This window comes from Scyliorhinus torazame, chromosome 6 (genome assembly GCF_047496885.1).
Source record: "Scyliorhinus torazame isolate Kashiwa2021f chromosome 6, sScyTor2.1, whole genome shotgun sequence".
Taxonomy (NCBI): Eukaryota; Metazoa; Chordata; class Chondrichthyes; order Carcharhiniformes; family Scyliorhinidae; genus Scyliorhinus; species Scyliorhinus torazame.
Window position 1 is genome coordinate 244,001,291 of NC_092712.1, and position 18,288 is coordinate 244,019,578.

Genomic DNA, 18,288 nt, shown 5'->3' on the forward strand with positions numbered 1-18,288 from the left:
CTGCTAATTGTGTTTTGATGTGGTTTGCAGTCTGAATTGTGTTCGCTTTGCGGCTGGATTTGAGATCCTGGCAGGCGGGTGGGTCATGTGCGACTTGACTGAGTGTCTACGTGTAGTTTCGAACAGGTCACCAACACGGTTCACCTGAGATCAAAGCTGATGCTGGCGTTCAACTCCTACCCAACTGTGTCAAAAAGGGCGCGTCTCCTGAGTCACTGCGAGGTGATCCGGGGATCCAGGGAGTGTGCACAACATCGTCACTCATCTTTAGATTCCAGTGCGTTGGGGCAAGGAAAGCGGGGCGCCCTCCTGTCAAACTTCACTATACTCCACGCCCGGCTCAAACGTTACTCGGACGCCTCCGGTTTACCTACCCCTGACCATTTCTTTTCTGCAGTACATGAATCGGAGTGCGAGGGGTTTCCCAGGCCAGCCGATCTGAGAGAAGGATGTCGAAAGGTGATCAGTATGAGGATGCTGACTGTGTGTGTTCCTACGGCATGAAAATCACCTGGGACATTAACGACCCCAAACTGCCTCAGGTAACTGTCGGGAAAGCTTCCACACACAAGATTCAAATGGACTATTTCTATGTTACAAATTATCATGGTGTTATTATGTTAAAATTACAACAAACACGGAAAATGCTGCACAATCTCAGCAGGTCTGTCTGACAGCGTGGAGAGAGAAGGGAGCTAACATTTCCAGTATGGGTGACTCTTTTAATGCTTTTCAGTTCCAGAATTAAATACAAAGGTGATTTTTGAGGTGGGGAGAGAATCAGATTCGGCCTCTAAGCAGCAGTTAGTACAAACACAAGGAGAAGCCGTTCCATCAGTGGGATAATTAATTCTATTCCTGTATTTAAAAGTTCCTGTTGCCGTTTACCGACGGGTGGATATTTAAGTTATTGAGTGAGCACATTTATTCTTTCCACTTGCTACCAGCTTTTTATTTCAAATATTGTGCTGATTTTATAAATTGTGGCAAAGATTGACTTGTTTATTTGTTGAGTTCAGCACTCATTCCTGCTACTGGCTGGTCCATTTGACAATATTTAATAATTAAAACCAAATCGATGACAGGCGTAATCATTTTTAAAATAATATCTCTAATTTGGGACTGACTTCGAATGATCTCAATGGCAGCATTTACATTTTGATCAGATTTTTAAGAATTTTACAGATCTGCTCAAAATGAGCATGAGACATGTAAACCTCTTTCGGTTTGACAATTTCGATTTATTTTAGAGAGATCTTTGCAGATTTATAATCCTCTAAAATCTGTTTTTAACAATGTGTGACATGGGACCCAGAATGGACCAACCCATGTATGTTTTTCTTACATTGTGTTTTTTTAAACCTGACAGTCTTGTATAATTCATCTATAATTCTGTGTGTAATTTTCAGGATGTGAAGCAATTTGACACATTCCAGGAATGGACAGATGGATATGTGCGATACATTTACACTGCAGACAATAAAAATGCACAGAGGCACCTGAGTGGCTGGGCTATGAGGAACACTAACAACCACAACTGCCAGATCCTGAAGAAGTCTTGCCTGGGGGTGGTGATCTGCGCCAGGAACTGCACCCTACCGAATGGCAGCAAACTTCAGCTCAGACCAGCTATCTGTGACAAGGCTCGTCAAAAACAGCAGAGTAAGTATCCTGAAGTGGCCAGTGAAAGGCTTTGTGTGTTGTAGGACTGATAGCACATCTTTTACTGAGCAGCCCATATTTCAGTCTCAGATGGTGGAAGCGAGATTTATATCAGGAAAAGAGGGTCCTTGGATGTATATTTGAAAACAAAACAAAAATATTGGTGGGAGGTGCGGAGGGGATGGAAACGATTAAGACTGCCGACATTGCTATACACCAGAAAACAACTCACTGGATGTGAAGCCATGGGCGCTGAAAAGGCTCCAATAAATGCAAGTTCTTAACCTCTCTCAGAGGTTTCTATCTGTACCCTAAAATATATATTTCCAGCACAAGTAACTGGAGTGATTTCTGCAGCTGAATTCCAGTACTCTGTGACTTCAAGTGTCTTTTTTACTTTCTGATATTAATTCCACAGTACCACGGGTTACAGACGCTCCCAGATAGGGGCCACGGTTACAACTTATTGGTTTAAGTTCATAAGGAAACATTTATATAATTGATAATATTATCCCCCCTTTCTGCGTGTATTTTTGTGTGTGAATCATTTAAAATACCTAGAGTGTCACAACCTTTCTAGGTTTTCAAATTCTAATTCAACCTAATTTAGATCTTTAAATTCTCATCAGCACACATTTATAGAATGCGTTACTTTACAGATAGGAATCTAAACCAATGCTGCTCGCTCTCATGCCATTTAATATTTCCAATTGTCAACCAGCTATCCAATTTCAGTTAACTCTCGTGATTTCATTTTTGTGATGAATTTAAGCTAGCGACTGTTCATTGACCACGATAACAACCTTTCGCTATTTATTCTATCGCAACTCTTCATAACCTGGAAGAGCTCTGCCGTTTTACACATAATCACTTCAGCTCGAGTGAAATAAAGTCCTAACTTCTCAAGTCTCTTTTCATAACTGTAACCCTCATCATTGAGATCGTGATAATATACTTTTGCCCGAAATACTCATGAAAAGTGGTTTGATAATTGCGAGGATGGCCACAGAGGATAAAGGATCCAAATTGACTGACAAACATCGACATCAATTTAAGTAGAACTCTATATTTTAATACTTTGACATTCTGTTCTAAGGCTCCATTGGGACTGCAGCTATTAATACGAACATAAGAACTAGGAGCAAGAATAGGCCATCTGGCTCCTCGAACCTGCTCCGCCATTCAATGAGATCATGGCTGATCTTTTGTGGACTCAGCTCCACTTTCTGGCCCGAACACCATAATCTTTAATCCCTTTATTCTTCAAAAAACTATCTGTCGTGGAAATTATAGTAAAGACAAATTCCTTGAGGTTCAATTTAAGGAAATTTATTTACACAAATATATTTGCGGAGAGAGAGTGTTCCAGCTGCAAAGCCATTGCACTGCCCTCTGAGATTTGATTGAAGACAGCATATTTTATAGTCTGAAATAACAGCTTGAAGTAAACAGGCACGTTTCTATTAAATAGACCTTGGAAAGTACGTAAGATGAAATACGTAGTATGTGTGTTCTTGCCCTTGGCTAAAAACAACTCGAGTACACATTTTGTTATCTTTCGGAGGACAGTGTGTTTTCATAACAAGGCCGAGACCAGAATTTAAGCAGTATTTCATTTATGTTACCTGACCTACTTATTTTCATTCAAAAGCAGTGTTGAACTATCGTCAAGCATTTCCCAGCGTGCTTCTAAGCTAGTTTATGTTAATTTCCCTTCCACAATTCCCACACCTTTTAGTAAATTATCGAGTCCTCCGTAGAGAAGGGTGGTTTATAATGTAAGGAGAACGGACATATGACAGTTCCCTACATGCTATGAGCCTGGTAAGAAGGAGGCAAGGCGGCCAAGGCAGTTGATGTTTTTATATTATCATATTAATCCAACATCATGCATACTAACACCTTAATATGCATGTCTCACTCATACGCAGAGAGGGTAATTAAATTCAGTTGTTGGGTTTGTACACAAATTCCCAGATGCTTGGGGGAGGGCTTCCCTGTGCGACCTATCCCATTCACCAGTAAAGAGATAGCAGAATGGGCTCTAAGACAAAATAGTACAGGACATGGTGAAGATACACAGACTATGTTAGATTGGAGATTAGCTGGATATGATTTGAATAGGTTTGAGGAATGGTGGAGGCCTAGGTTTAATGTAACACGTCAACCGCCTTGGTTGATCCTTCCCAATTATACTGGAGTCCCAAAAGGAAGTATATGCTTTAAGAATCATAAAACATATGGGACCCACTCAGTAGGCACGAGTCAGTGTGAGCAGACATGGAATTGGCAACCCCCTATGTTTCACCTTACAGCTAAAGGACTATTCTTTTTGATTGGTCAGGAGTTGAAAATCAAACTAGTGGAGGCTCCTGGGAAGGGGATCGATTAGACTAATGATGACCGATACTAAAGGAAACCTGACCGCATATAACGGCACGTATTTTATCTGTGGCCATACCACACTTTAAAACGGCTATCTTGCTGGGCAGCTGAACAGCATCTAGTAAATTTAAAACCAATTTAGCATGCTTAATAGACTGGCTGGAGGAAGTTATGAATCCCCTGTTTTTCCATAATTGGCCAAAATCATGTACTACCCCAAAAGCGGATCAGGAATCAATATATATATTGACTGTTTTATTTTTAGCTAGAATACATGCTTTAGTAAGGGCAAACTATTCGGCCGCTTGAGCAGACATTCCCGAAGGCAGAGCAAAAGCTTCCACTATCTTGAATGGAGTTACTATTGCATAGCCGGCCAGGCGGGTCATATCATTTGGTCAGTTTGCTGACCCATTGGTGAAAAAGGTGATGTCTGGATTTTCTAGTGGGTGACTCAATAAATCAGGTCGAGGGGTTGTGGTGGCTTCAACCAATTGTAAACAGTCATGATCATACATATGATCTGCTTCCGAGGGTGTGGGCAAGAGTGTTGCAAGGTTGACAGCTGGCGCTCACTTGTAGGTAGAGTTGGTTTTAAAGAGGATTACTTCGTACCCAGTGTGTCGAGCCGCAGTAAAATGCTGCGTTGTGGATGAATTAAGCAGCAGCAAAACTGTTTTTTTCTACTATGGCTGCTGTGGCTGCTACTGCTCTTAAGCAATTTGGCATACCCTTTACCACAGCACATCGGGCCACCGAGTAATAGGCAAGGAGTCTTTTCCCTCCTCAATGCTCTTGCACCAGGACCCCTGTTGCAAATCCCCCTGCTTCATTCACATAAGGAGTAAAGTGCTTGCTGAAATTAGGAAGTCCCAAGGCAGGGGCGCTAATCAGGGCTTGTTTCAAATTACGAAATGCTTGCTCCCTCTCTTGGAACTAGGTAACAACTGAAGGGGCGTCCTGTATGGTAGCCTTGTGCAGTACTGCATCCATCTCTCTATAGACGGTATCCACTGCCTGCAATAGCCCACCATGCCGAGGAAGGTAAGGGTCTCCTTTTTCGTGCACGGAGTTGGAACCCTTGCTACAGCCTGTACGCTTTCAGACCCAAGCCTCCGCTGTCCTTGCTGCAGCTGAAATCCCAAATACTGAAATGTCTCCGGACAGAATTGCAGTTTGTCCATTGAGACCCTATGCCCTCTTTCTGCCAGATGTGATAATAACAAAAGGGTATTCTGTTGACAAACTAGCCCTCCCTCTGAGGCTATCAATAAATCATCATCATATTGAGGGAATGATGAGCCTGCAGGCAACTGGCACTTGTCCAAGTCTCTTTTAATACTGTTAATTCCGATATGTAAAGGCAAATAGATATTGACTTTCTGGATGCAATGGTATGGAGAAAAATGCTGAGAAAGTATCCGTTGTTGGTAGTATAGAAGACAAAATGACATTTGTGTCCGGCACCAATGGAGCAATAGTGATAACAATTTTATTGATGGCTCTATGATTTTGTACAAACCACCACTCGTTGGGTCTTCCTATCTTTGGAATGGGGAGTATAGGGGTGTTACAGGGGCGTTGTGTTCTCTTCAGCATCCCTTGCTGTAATAGTGCATTGATCACTCCCTCTATCCCTTTTTCTGATTCCGGTGCCAACCTGCAGAGTTTTAAGCAGGGCAGGGCAATGTTCTTCTGTAAATGCACCCTAAGCGTGGGGCAGAATGTACTTTTCCGACATGATTTTTATGTTGGGCCCATAGATGTGCCAGTACCTGGGCCAGGATTGAACGGAGTAAATGTTGGCTCTCTCGGGGAGGTTGCTGTCTTTCAAATGTAGCGGGCCATTGCTCCTCTTTTCAGGTCACTTTGCCCTCCTGTTTGCCATAAAATTCTATCAGGCAATTTTGTCCGTCCATTTCAATATAAATCCCACGTATTACTTGTTTCCTTTGGCCTCTTTGATCACTTCTCCTATTTGCTTTGCCTTAGCGGGATGTCTTACGGCCAATGTTAAATGGGGTTCTGAAGTTAAACCCATCCTAAAAAGGTCCCTCTGACTATGGGTCAACTGTACTAACATTTCTAATCCCAGGACACCGAAAAATAAAAAGGAGTGACATGCAATGATGTCTGCTGTCCTAAGTGACTTTGCGTTTGTAAATTGTATGCATGCTCATCCTCACAAGCATACCAAGCCGTGGAATGGGTCACGATATTCTCTCGGCTGGACTCTATCAGGTGTTTTAATAGTTGTGCCCAAGTGTCATTAACCTTTTGTAAGACTTCCTGCAGTTTAAAAAAAATTTTAACGAAAAAGGGTTAACGTTCAGCTGCCAGCATACAACACAGACACAGAGCGATCGGGCGCAGGCTCAGAAGTTATTACATTTTGCAGATGGTGAGCTCGTATTTGAGACAGTTCTATAAACATTCCATTATCAATGCAGTGTATTACCGCTCCTAATTTGCAGAGTGTCTGTCTGCCGAATAGGGGAAGGTGTCGCTAGGTGGGGTACATCCTTCCTGGGGGTTAAATGCTTCTTGGCCCCTTGCATGATAGTCTCTTTCCTTCTATTTGCTAACCAGTGTTCAAGGGACTCATTTCCTTCATTCAAATGATTATCATTATTGGGAACCCAGCCCCCATTTATGCCGGGTTGGACTGCAATCCCATCCTTCTAAGCTGGCCAAGATGCACCATAAGAGTATTTTAGAAGCAGCAAAACATCCCCTGGGAGGAGGCTATAAATAGCACACATTTAAGTCAATTTCCAATGTCTGATTTTATAGGCATTAGCTATTCTTAGAGATGTATATTTTACTTTGTCAATTCAGAAAAGGTCAACTGTCTTCTGAAATGGTTAATGTTTCCTGCAGAACCTGAGGGGCGGAGAACTTGGAATGATGTCATTTACGTCTTTTCACATAATCCAAAAACGTATTCATATTCCATTACTTTTATTCATAAAGGCACTTTCTTTCTTTTAAACTGATTTTAATTTCCATGTTTCAGTTCATTAGAGAAATCTCAACAAAAGTCACGTAAGTTATAATCTCTGACTCACAATGACAGACGATAAAAAAATACAACCCGCTTAGCATTTCATGCTTTGACTAAAATTAATTGGTTAAACAAAACACACAGATTCTCACAGCTCACAAATATCACAGTTAACCGGTAGCCTTATCTCACGGCTACAGACAAATCTGAATTCCCTTTTTCTACAAGAACCCATCTGTTACGCTTTTACCTTAATCTTCTATTTCCTTTGACTCCCCTGTTTTTTTCCCGAGAGTGGGTCAGCTTCATTAGATTCCTATGCGGGACATATAGGTTTTCCTATCTCATTCCGTTGCTTTACGATTGTTTCTTTTCATTTTCTTACTCATTTTGACTCCCTTATCTGTCCTCTTTAAGGAATTCACCTTCTTTCTCGCTCCAGATGTCTTTACCGAAGCTTCGGGATGACCTGTGAGGGGACGTCGAGTTTATTGCTCATCGTTCCTTCTGCAAAATACTTTAGAATATATATATAACAATGACAACAACCGCGGAAATCATTAACAAAGACTACAGGGAGCGCACACCGGTGTTTATCCTTTCACGAACCTCAAACTCTTTTCTCTTTTAAATTTTAGTCTCTAAGGCACCTTTTTTCTTCCCATGCAGCTATCGTTAATTTATTAATAAAGATAAATCATCCTAGCATTAGTCACTGGCCAGTAATTAAGGCTGCTGAGCAGCAGACCCCTCTTTCAGCTGGGTTTGGGCTATAGCTCTCTCCCTTTCAGCTGAGAGAGGCCTGTTTAGAGAATCGTTTCGGGGTTCACGTCCCGTTAAATTAGGGAAACTGCAACGACTACGTCAATTTGTCGTGGACATTATAATAAAGGCAAATTCCTCGAGGTTCGATTTAAGGAAATTTATTTACACAAATATATTTGCGGAGAGCGAATGTTCCAGCTGTAAAGTCATTGTACTGCACTATGAGATTCGATTGAAGACAGCATATTTTATAGTCTGAAATAACAGCTTGAAGTAAACAGGCATGTTTATATTAAATAGACCTTAGAAAGTACGTAAGATGAAATACATAGTACGTATGTTCTTGCCCTTGGCTAAAAACAACTCGAGTACACATTTTGTTATCTTTCGGAGGACAGTGTGTTTTCATAACAAGGCCGAGACCAGAATATTTAGCAGTATTTCATTTATGTTACCTGACCTACTTATTTTCATTCAAAAGCAGTGTTGAACTTTAGTCAAGCGTTTCTCAGCATGCTTCTAAGTTGGTTTATGTTAATTTCCCTTCCACACTATCTATCTTTATCTTAAAAACATTTAATGAGGGAGCCTCAACTGCTTCACTGGGCAAGGAATTCCATAGATTCACAACCCTTTGAGTGAAGAAGTTCCTCCTAAGCTCAGTCCTAAATCTACTTCCCCTTATGTTGAGGCTATGCCCCCTAGTTCTGCTTTCACCCGCTAGTGGAAACAACCTGCCTGCATCTATCCTATCCATTTCGTTCATAATATTATATGTTTCTATAAGATCCCTGCATCCTTCTAAATTCTAATGAGTACAGTCCCAGTCTACTCAACCTCTCTTTGTAATCCAACCCCTTCAGCTCTGGGATAACCTAGTGAATCTCCTCTGCACACCCTCCAGCGCCAGTACGCCCTTTCTCAGATAAGGAGACCAAAACTGAACACAATACTCCAGGTGTGGCCTCACTAACACCTTATACAATTGCAGCATAACCTCCCTAGTCTTAAACTCCACCCCTCTAGCAATGAAGGACAAAATTCCATTTGCCTTCTTAATCACCTGTTGCACCTGTTAAACCAACTTTTTGCAACTCATGCACTAGCACACCCAGGTCTCTGCACAACAGCATGTTTTAATATTTTATCATTTAGATAAAAATCCCTTTTGCTGTTATTCCTACCAAAATGAATAACCTCACATTTGTCAACATTGTATTCCATCTGCCAGACCCTAGCCCATTTACTTAACCTATCCAAATCCCTCTGCAGACTTCCGGTATCCTCTGCACGTTTTGCTTTACCACTCATCTTAGTGTCGTCTGCAAACTTGGACACTTTGCACTTGGTCCCCAACTCCAAATCATCTATGTAAATTGTGAACAATTGTGAGCCCAACACTGATCCCTGAGGGACACCACGAGTTACTGATTGCCAACCAGAGAAACACCCATTAATCCCCACTCTTTGCTATCTATTAATTAACCAATCCTCTATCCATGCTACTACTTTACCTTTAATGACATGCAACTTTATCTTATGCAGCAACCTTTTGTGTGGCACCTTGTCAAAAGATTTCTGGAAATCCAGAGAGACCACATCCATTGGCTCCCAGTTACCTACTGCACTGGTAATGTCCTCAAAAAATTTTACTAAATTAGTTAGGCGCGACCTGCCGTTTATGAACCCATGCTGCGTCTGCCCAATGGGACAATTTCCATCCAGATGCCTTGCTATTTCTTCCATGATGATAGATTCCAGCATCTTCCCTACTACTGAAGTTAAGCTAACTGGCCTATAATTACCGCTTTCTGCCTACCTCCCTTTTTAAACAGTGGTGTCACATTTGCTAATTTCCAATCCGCCGGGACCACTCCAGAGTAGGTGAATTTTGGTAAACTATCACTAGTACATTTGGAATTTCCCTAGCCATCTCTTTTAGCACGCTGGGATGCGTTCCATCAGGGCCAGGAGACTTGTCTACCTTGAGCCCCATTCGCTTGCCCATCACTACCTCCTTAGTGATAACAATCATCTCAAGTTCCTCACTTGTCATAGCCTCATTTCCATCAGTCACTGGCATGTTATTTGTAATTCCACTGTGAAGACTGACCCAAAAAACCTGTTCAGTTCCTCAGACATTTCCTCATCTCCCATTATTAAATCTCCCTTCTCATCCTCCAAAGGACCAATATTTACTTTAGCCACTCTTTTTTGTTTTATATATTTGTAGAAACTTTTACTATCTGTTTTTACATCCTGAGCAAGTTTACTCTCATAATCTATCTTACTCTTCTTTATAGCTTTTTTAAGTAGCTTTCTGTTGACTCATAAAGGTTTCCCAGTCCTCTAGTCTCCCACTAAATTTGCCACTTTGTATGCTTTTTCCTTCAATTTGATACTTTCCCTTATTTCCTTAGATATCCACGGTCGATTTTCTCTCTACCGTCCTTCCTTTTTGTTGGTATAAAACCTTTGCTGTGCACTGTGAAAAATCACTTGGAAGGTTCTCCACTGTTCCTCAACTGTTTCACCATAAAGTCTTTGCTCCCAGTCTACCTTAGCTAGTTCTTCTCTCATCCCATTGTAATCTCCTTTGTTTAAGCACAAAACACGAGTGTTCGATTTTACCTTCTCACCCTCTATCTGTATTTTATTGTTTGAGGAGTGCAATAGGCAACTGGCAAGTTATACTGCCATCCATACAGCTGCAGGTTATTCCAAAATCAGTGATGAAGGAATAGGGACTATACTGTGGCAATGAACTACTGAGTGTTGTTGCATTCACATAATGTGTGTACTGTATGCAGAACCCCAGACCCTTAGAAACCAGGGTCGGATTTCTCCGGAAACGGCGCGATGTCCGCCAACTGGCGCCCAAAATGGCGCAAATCAGTCAGGCATCACGCCGCCACAAAAGTGGGGAATGCTCCGCATCTTTGGGGGCTGAGCCCCAACCTTAAGGGGCTAGGCCGGCGCCGGACGAATTTCCGCCCTGCCAGCTGGCGGAAAAGGCCTTTGGTGCCCCGCCAGCTGCCGCGGAAATGACATCTCCGAGCGGCGCACGCGCGGGAGCGTCAGCGGCCGCTGACGGCATTCCCGCGCATGCGCAGTGGAGAGAGTCTCTTCCGCCTCCGCCATGGTGGAGACCGTGGCGAAGGCGGAAGGGAAAGAGTGCTCCCACGGCACAGGCCCGCCCGCGGATCGGTGGGCCCCGATCGCGGGCCAGGCCACCGTGGGGGCACCCCCCCGGGGCCAGATCGCCCCCGCGCCCCCCCCCCCCCGGACCCCGGAGCCTGCCTGCGCCGCCTTGTCCCGCTGGTAAGGTAGGTGGTTGAATCTATGCCAGCGGGGCAGGCATTTTAGCGGCGGGACTTCGGCCCATACGGGCCGGAGAATCGCGGGGGGTGGCCGGCCAACCGGCGCGCCGCGATTCCCGCCCCTGCCAAATATCCGGTGGTGGAGAATTCGGCAACCGGCGGGGGCAGGATTCACGCCAGCCCCCGGCGATTCTCCGACCCGGCGGGGGGTCGGAGAATCTCGCCCCAGGATTTAAAGTTAGCAGATTATTGATAGAAGTTAACATCAGAAAAATTAAAAACTAGAAATTTATGCAGTTTCCAGGACATCCAATGGACAAGCTGGAGACGTCTATTATTTGGTTTTACACTGAATTGGAGTTATATTGTACTCAGTGTGAAATCAATGTCTGAGGAGAATCTTGCATCTTCTAGTTGTGCAGTGGTCAGGAGTCACACAGGAACTGAACATTTTGCTGTCAATTTCTTCCTATGAGCATTAAAAACATTTTGCAATGCTGACAAAGTGGATGTAAAACTCCCTCTAAGCATGTTGAAATGTCCTACTACACAACATATATAAAGACTTTTCTTTATATTGAATTGAAAAACAAGAATAAACTGGGTCAATTTGCGGATCTTGTGCTCCCAGAGGGAGCCATGTCAAAGTGGAATATGGCTCAGAGATAGGACTATAACAGTAGCACTGATACGCTGACCTTTAATCCCTTCAAACATGGAATGTGGCATTAGCAATTTCATCATATTGCCATACAGTCTCTTTCACATTTTGCAAAATAAAAATAAAAATGTTTCATCACTTATATACTTATAATATGCTTGATTTATGGTTACACATTGGGATTAAGCTTGCTCAAGCAGGGTAGATCTGTTGGGCCTGTTGATCTTTTGTCATTTCTGAAAATGTTTACCATTTTAGTTAATAAAAAAGAATTCAGGCATTATTTGAAATATATGGAAAGAAAAACAACTTTTGGTAAATAAAATGACACGATTAAAAATTGACCGGGAAGAAATGGTAGAATGAATAATACACAGATGGCGCAGAGGACATGCCGATATTGTTGTAAACAAAACAAATTAAGCTCAAATAGTTTGTTGAACGTAGTGCAATCCACCATGCCTATGCCAGCTCACTGAAAGACAAACAAATGCTGCCTTTTTCAATATTGAAATATTGAACTGTTATAAAAACTATTGTGGATTTTCCTTCCTCTCACATTTCCTTTCACGTCCGATCAAACCCCTGTATGAAAAGAAAATCATCTCTCATCCTCTCTTTGTACTTCTGATGATGATCTTAAACTCATATTGTCTAATTACAAAAATTATCAATCAGTGGAAGGAGACTTTCTTGATTTACTTCATCTAAACATATCATTGACTGTATAAGAATCCCCAGAGGTGTGTTGTGACTGGAAACACACTCAATTTCAATCTGAATAATACATATAATTGCAATTTATTCAGTTCTGGTTCATTTCATTAAGTTTGATTTTCATAAATTGTGGGTGTTCTTATGTACAGTATTTGATAAAAGGCGACTTTGATTTATTTAAAATAGTTATTGGGCTGTGGAGGTTATTGGAAAGGTCACATTTATTGTCCTTACTTAGTTGCTTTGAAAAGTTGCAGGCCTTTTGTCTTGAACTGTTGCAGTCTTTATGTGCTACCCTGATTGCGTTTTGTGGATATGAGTTCTTCAATATTGAAGAAATGGTAATAAACATATAGTGAGTGGAGCTAATAGTGTTTCCATACCATTGTTGCTCTTGTCTTTCTTGGTAATAGAGATCACAGGGTTTGGGGGGTATAGTTGAACAACCTTGGTGAATTGCTGTAATATATCCTATCTACTGTATGAGATACTTGTTAATGGAATTGATGACTACTGAGTCCATTAGTAATAATAATCTTTATTAGTGTCACAAGTAGGCTTACATTAACACTGCAATGAAGTTACTGTGAAATTCCCCTAGGAATTTGCCTGTTCAGGTGCACTGAGGGAAAATTCAGAATGTCCAATTTACCTAACAGCACGTCTTTTCGGACTTATGGGAGGGAAACCGGGGCACCCGGAGGAAACCCACGCAGACACAGGGAGGATATGCAGACTCCGCACAGACAGTGACCCAAGTCGGGAGTCGAACCGGAGTCCCTGGTGCTGTGAAGCAACAGTGCTAACCACTGTGCTACTGTGCCACCTGTTGGACTGCCAAAGGGAGAATAAGAGAATAGAATGGCAGTTAACATAAAACAGAATCCAAAATCCTTCTGCCAGCATTTAAATAGAGAATGGCCAAGTGGGTGATAAATGGTCAGAGGCATAGGGGCAAATATCAAATACTTAATTAAGTACGGTTTGGTACCACAGTGATTAGCACTGTTGCTCACAGCGCCAGGGTCCCAGGTCTGATTCAGAGCTCGGGTCACTGTCAAAGAACAAAGAAAAGTACAGCACAGCAACAGGCCCTTCGGCCCTCCAAGCCTGCGCCGACCATGCTGCCCATCTAAACTAAACTCTTCTACACTTCCGGGGTCCGTATCCCTCTATTCCCATCCTATTCATGTATTTGTCAAGATGCCCCTTAAACGTTACTATCATTCGTGCTTCCACCACCTCCTCTGGCAGTGGGTTCCAATCACCCACTACCCTCTGTGTGAAAGACTTGCCTCGTACATCTCCTCTAAACCTTGCCCCTCGCACCTTAAACCTATGCCCCCGAGTAATTGACCCCTCTACTCTGGGAAAAAGTCTCTGACTATCCACTCTGTCTATGCCCCTCATAATTTTGTAGACCTCTATCAGGTCGCCCCTCAACCTCCTTCATTCCAGTGAGAACAAACCAAGTGTATTCAATTTCTCCTCATAGCTAATGCCCTCCATACCAGGCAACATCCTGGTAAATCTCTTCTGCACCCTCTCTGACGTCTCCACATCCCTCTGGTAGTGTGGCGACTAGAATTGAACACTATACTCCAAGTGTGGCCTAACTAAGGTTCTATACAGCTGCAACATGACTTGCCAATTTTTATACTCAATGCCCCGGCCAATGAAGGCAAGCATGCCGTATGCCTTCTTGAATACCTTCTCCACCTGTGTTGCCCCTTTCAGTGACCTGTGGACCTGTACACCTAGCTCTCTCTGACTGTCAATACTCTTGAGGGTTAATTAGACCTTCCAAAATGCATTACCTCACATTTGTCCAGATTAAACTCCATCTGCCACCTTGCCGCCCAAGTCTCCAAACGATTTAAATCCTGCTGTATCCTCTGACAGTCCTCATCGCTATCCGCAATTCCACCAACCTTTCTGTCATCCGCAAACTCACTAATCAGATCAGCTACATTTTCCTCCAAATCATTTATATATACTACGAACAGCAAAAGTCCCAGCACTGATCCTTGCGGAACACCACTAGTCACAGCCCTCCAATCAGAAAAGCATCCTTCCATTGCTACTCTCTGCCTTCTATGAACTAGCCAGTTCTGTATCCATCTTGCCAGCTCACCCCTAATCCCGTGTGACTTCACCTTTTGTACCAGTCTGCCATGTGGGACCTTGTCAAAGGCCTTCCTGAAGTCCAGATAGACAACATCCACTGCCCTACCTGCATCAATCATCTTTGTGACCTCCTCGAAAAGCTCTATCAATTTAGTGAGAGATGACCTCCCCTTCACAAAACCGTGCTGCCTCTCGCTAATACGACCACTTGCTTCCAAATGGGAGTAGATCCTGTCTCTCTTCAGTGGGCAGCATGGTAGCACAAGTGGATAGCACTGTGGCTTCACAGCGCCAGCGTCCCAGGTTCGATTCTCTGCTGGGTCACTGCCTGTGCGGAGTCTGCATGTTCTCCCCATGTCTGCGTGGGTTTCCCCCGTGTGCTCCGGTTTCCTCCCACAATCCAAAGATGTGCAGGTTAGGTGGATTGGCCATGATAAATTGCCCCGTAGTGTCCAAAAAAAGGTTAGATGGTGTTATTGGGTTACGGGGATAGGGTGGAACTGAGGGCTTAAGTGGGTCGGTGCAGACTCGATGGGCCGAATGGCCTCCTTCTGCACTGTATGTTGTATGTACGTATGTAATCAGTATTCACCAAAGAGAAGAAATTGGTAGATGTTGAGCCTGGAGAAGGGTGTGTAGATAGCCTGGGTCACATTGAGATCCAAAAAGACGAGGTGTTGGGTGTCTTAAAAAATATTAAGGTAGATAAGTCCCCAGGGCCTGATGGGATCTACCCCAGAATACTGAAGGAGGCTGGAGAGGAAATTGCTGAGGCCTTGACAGAAATCTTTGGATGCTCACTGTCTTCAGGTGATGTCCCAGAGGACTGGAGAATAGCCAATGTTGTTCCTCTGTTTAAGAAGGGTAGCAAGGATAATCCAGGGAACTACAGGCCAGTGAACCTTACTTCAGTAGTAGGGAAATTACTGGAGAGAATTCTTCAAGACAGGATCTACTCCCATTTGGAAGCAAATAGACATATTAGTGAGAGGCAGCATGGTTTTGTGAAGGGGAGGTCGTGTCTCACTAACTTGATAGAGTTTTTCGAGGAGGTCACTAAGATGATTGATGCAGGTAGGGCAGTGGATGTTGTCTATATGGACTTTAGTAAGGCCTTTGACAAGGTCCCTCATGGTAGACTAGTACAAAAGCTGAAGTCACACGGGATCAGGGGTGAGCTGGCGAGGTGGATACAGAACTGGCTAGGTCATAGAAGGCAGAGAGTAGCAATGGAGGGATGCTTTTCTAATTGGAGGGCTGTGACCAGTGGTGTTCCACAGGGATCAGTGCTGGGACCTTTGCTGTTTGTAGTATATATAAATGATTTGGAGGGAAATGTAACTGGTCTGATTAGTAAGTTTGCAGATGAGACAAAGGTTGGTGGAATTGCGGATAGCGATGAGGACTGTCAGAGGATACAGCAGGATTTAGATTGTTTGGAGATTTGGGCGGAGAGATGGCAGATGGAGTTTAATCCGGACAAATGTGAGGTAATGCATTTTGGAAGGTCTAATGCAGGTAGGGAATATACAGTGAATGGTAGAACCCTCAAGAGTATTGAAAGTCAAAGAGATCTAGGAGTACAGGTCCACAGGTCACTGAAAGGGGCAACACAGGTGGAGAAGGTAGTCAAGAAGGCATACTTGCCTTCATTGGCCGGGGCATTGAGTATAAGAATTGGCAAGTCATGTTGCAGCTGTATAGAACCTTAGTTAGGCCACACTTGGAGCATAGTGTTCAATTCTGGTCGCCACACTACCAGAAGGATGTGGAGGCTTTAGAGAGGGTGCAGAAGAGATTTACCAGAATGTTGCCTGGTATGGAGGGCATTAGCTATGAGGAGCGGTTGATTAAACTCGGTTTGTTCTGACTGGAACGAAGGAGGTTGAGGGGCGACCTGATAGAGGTCTACAAAATTATATGGGGCATAGACAGAGTGGATAGTCAGAGGCTTTTCCCCGGGGTAGAGGGGTCAATTACTAGGGGGCATAGGTTTAAGGTGAGAGGGGCAAGGTTTAGAGTAGATGTACGAGGCAAGTTTTTTACGCAGAGGGTAGTGGGTGCCTGGAACTCGCTACCGGAGGAGGTGGTGGAAGCAGGGACGATAGTGACGTTTAAGGGGCATCTTGACAAATACATGAATAGGATGGGAAGAGGGATACGGACCCAGGAAGTGTAGAAGATTGTAGTTTAGTCGGGCAGCATGGTCGGCACGGGCTTGGAGGGCCGAAGGGCCTGTTCCTGTGCTGTACATTTCTTTGTTCTTTGTTTGTTTGTAATTTCCCTACCACTGACGTAAGGCTCACCGGCATATAGCTCCCTGGATTATCCTTGCTACCCTTCTTAAAGGAACGACATTGGCTATTCTCCAGTCCTCCGGGACATCACCTGAAGACAGTGAGGATCCGAAGATTTCTGTCAAGGCCTCAGCAATTTCCTCTCTTGCCTCCTTCAGTACTCTGGGGTAGATCCCATCAGGCCCTGGGGACTTATCCACCTTAATATTTTTCAAGACACCCAACACCTCATCTTTTTGGATCTCAATATGACCCAGGCTATCTACACACCCTTCTCCAGACTCAACATCTACCAATTCCTTCTCTTTGGTGAATACTGATGCAAAGTATTAATTTAGTACCTCGCCCATTTCCTCTGGGTCCATGCATTTCCTCTGGGTCCTTCAGTGGGCCCACCCTTTCCCTGGCTACCCTCTTGCTTTTTATTATGTGTAACAAGCCTTGGGATTTTCCTTCACCCTATTTGCCAATGACTTTTCATGACCCCTTTTAGTCCTCCTGACTCCTTGCTTAAGGTCCCTCCTACTTTCCTTATATTCAACACAGGCTTTGTCTGTTCCCAGCCTTCTCGCCCTGACAAACGCCTCCTTTTTCTTTTTGACAAGGCCTACAATATCTCTCGTTATCCAAGATTCTCGAAATTTGCCATATGTATCCTTCTTCGTCACAGGAACATGCCGGTCCTGAATTCCTTTCAATTGACATTTGAAAGCCTCCCACATGTCAATTGTTAATTTACCCTCAAACATCTGCCCCCAATCTATGTTCTTCAGTTCCCGCCTAATATTGTTATAATTAGCCTTCCCCCAATTTAGCACATTCACCCTAGGACCACTCTTATCCTTGTCCACCAGCACTTTAAAACTTACTGAATTGTGGTCACTGTAAGGACGTTCCTCATGTCTGTGCGGAGTCTGCACGTTCTCCCCGTGTCTGCGTGGGTCTCCTCTCCCGGTACTCCTGTTTTCTCTCACAAGCCCCAAAAGACGTTGCTGTGAGGTGAATTGGACATTCTGAATTCTCCCTCAGTGAATCCAAACAGGCGCCGGAATGTGGCGACTAGGGGATTTACACAGTAACTCATTGCAGTCTTAATGTAAGCCTACTTGTGACAATAATAAAGATGATTATTATTATTAAATTTGTGTCAGAAAGAGGATGCCAATAAAATGTTGATAGAAACAGAGATGGTAGAAATAATGGATAAGGTAACATTGAAAGGCGGGCAATAGTGGAAAGACTGGCTATTTTTAGAGTGGGGAATGTACCTGGTTCGAATGGCTGTCATCCCAGGTTGCTTAAGAAAGTGGTGGGGGAGATAGCAGAAAGGCTTGCCATAATCTCCAAATC

The 18,288-nt window shown here is 43.5% G+C and overlaps 1 protein-coding gene across 1 annotated transcript in view; it reads left to right on the top strand.

The window, feature by feature from the left end:
• The first annotated feature begins 280 nt into the window (after nucleotides 1-280).
• LOC140425360 (chorion-specific transcription factor GCMb-like) overlaps nucleotides 281-18,288 on the top strand; it is a 94,491-nt gene continuing 76,483 nt past the window's right edge. Inside the window, exons 1-2 of the mRNA XM_072509550.1 lie at nucleotides 281-542; nucleotides 1,410-1,662. Coding sequence (XP_072365651.1) covers nucleotides 450-542; nucleotides 1,410-1,662 — 346 coding nt within the window. The 5' untranslated portion in view covers nucleotides 281-449. The remainder of the gene's footprint in view (nucleotides 543-1,409; nucleotides 1,663-18,288) is intronic.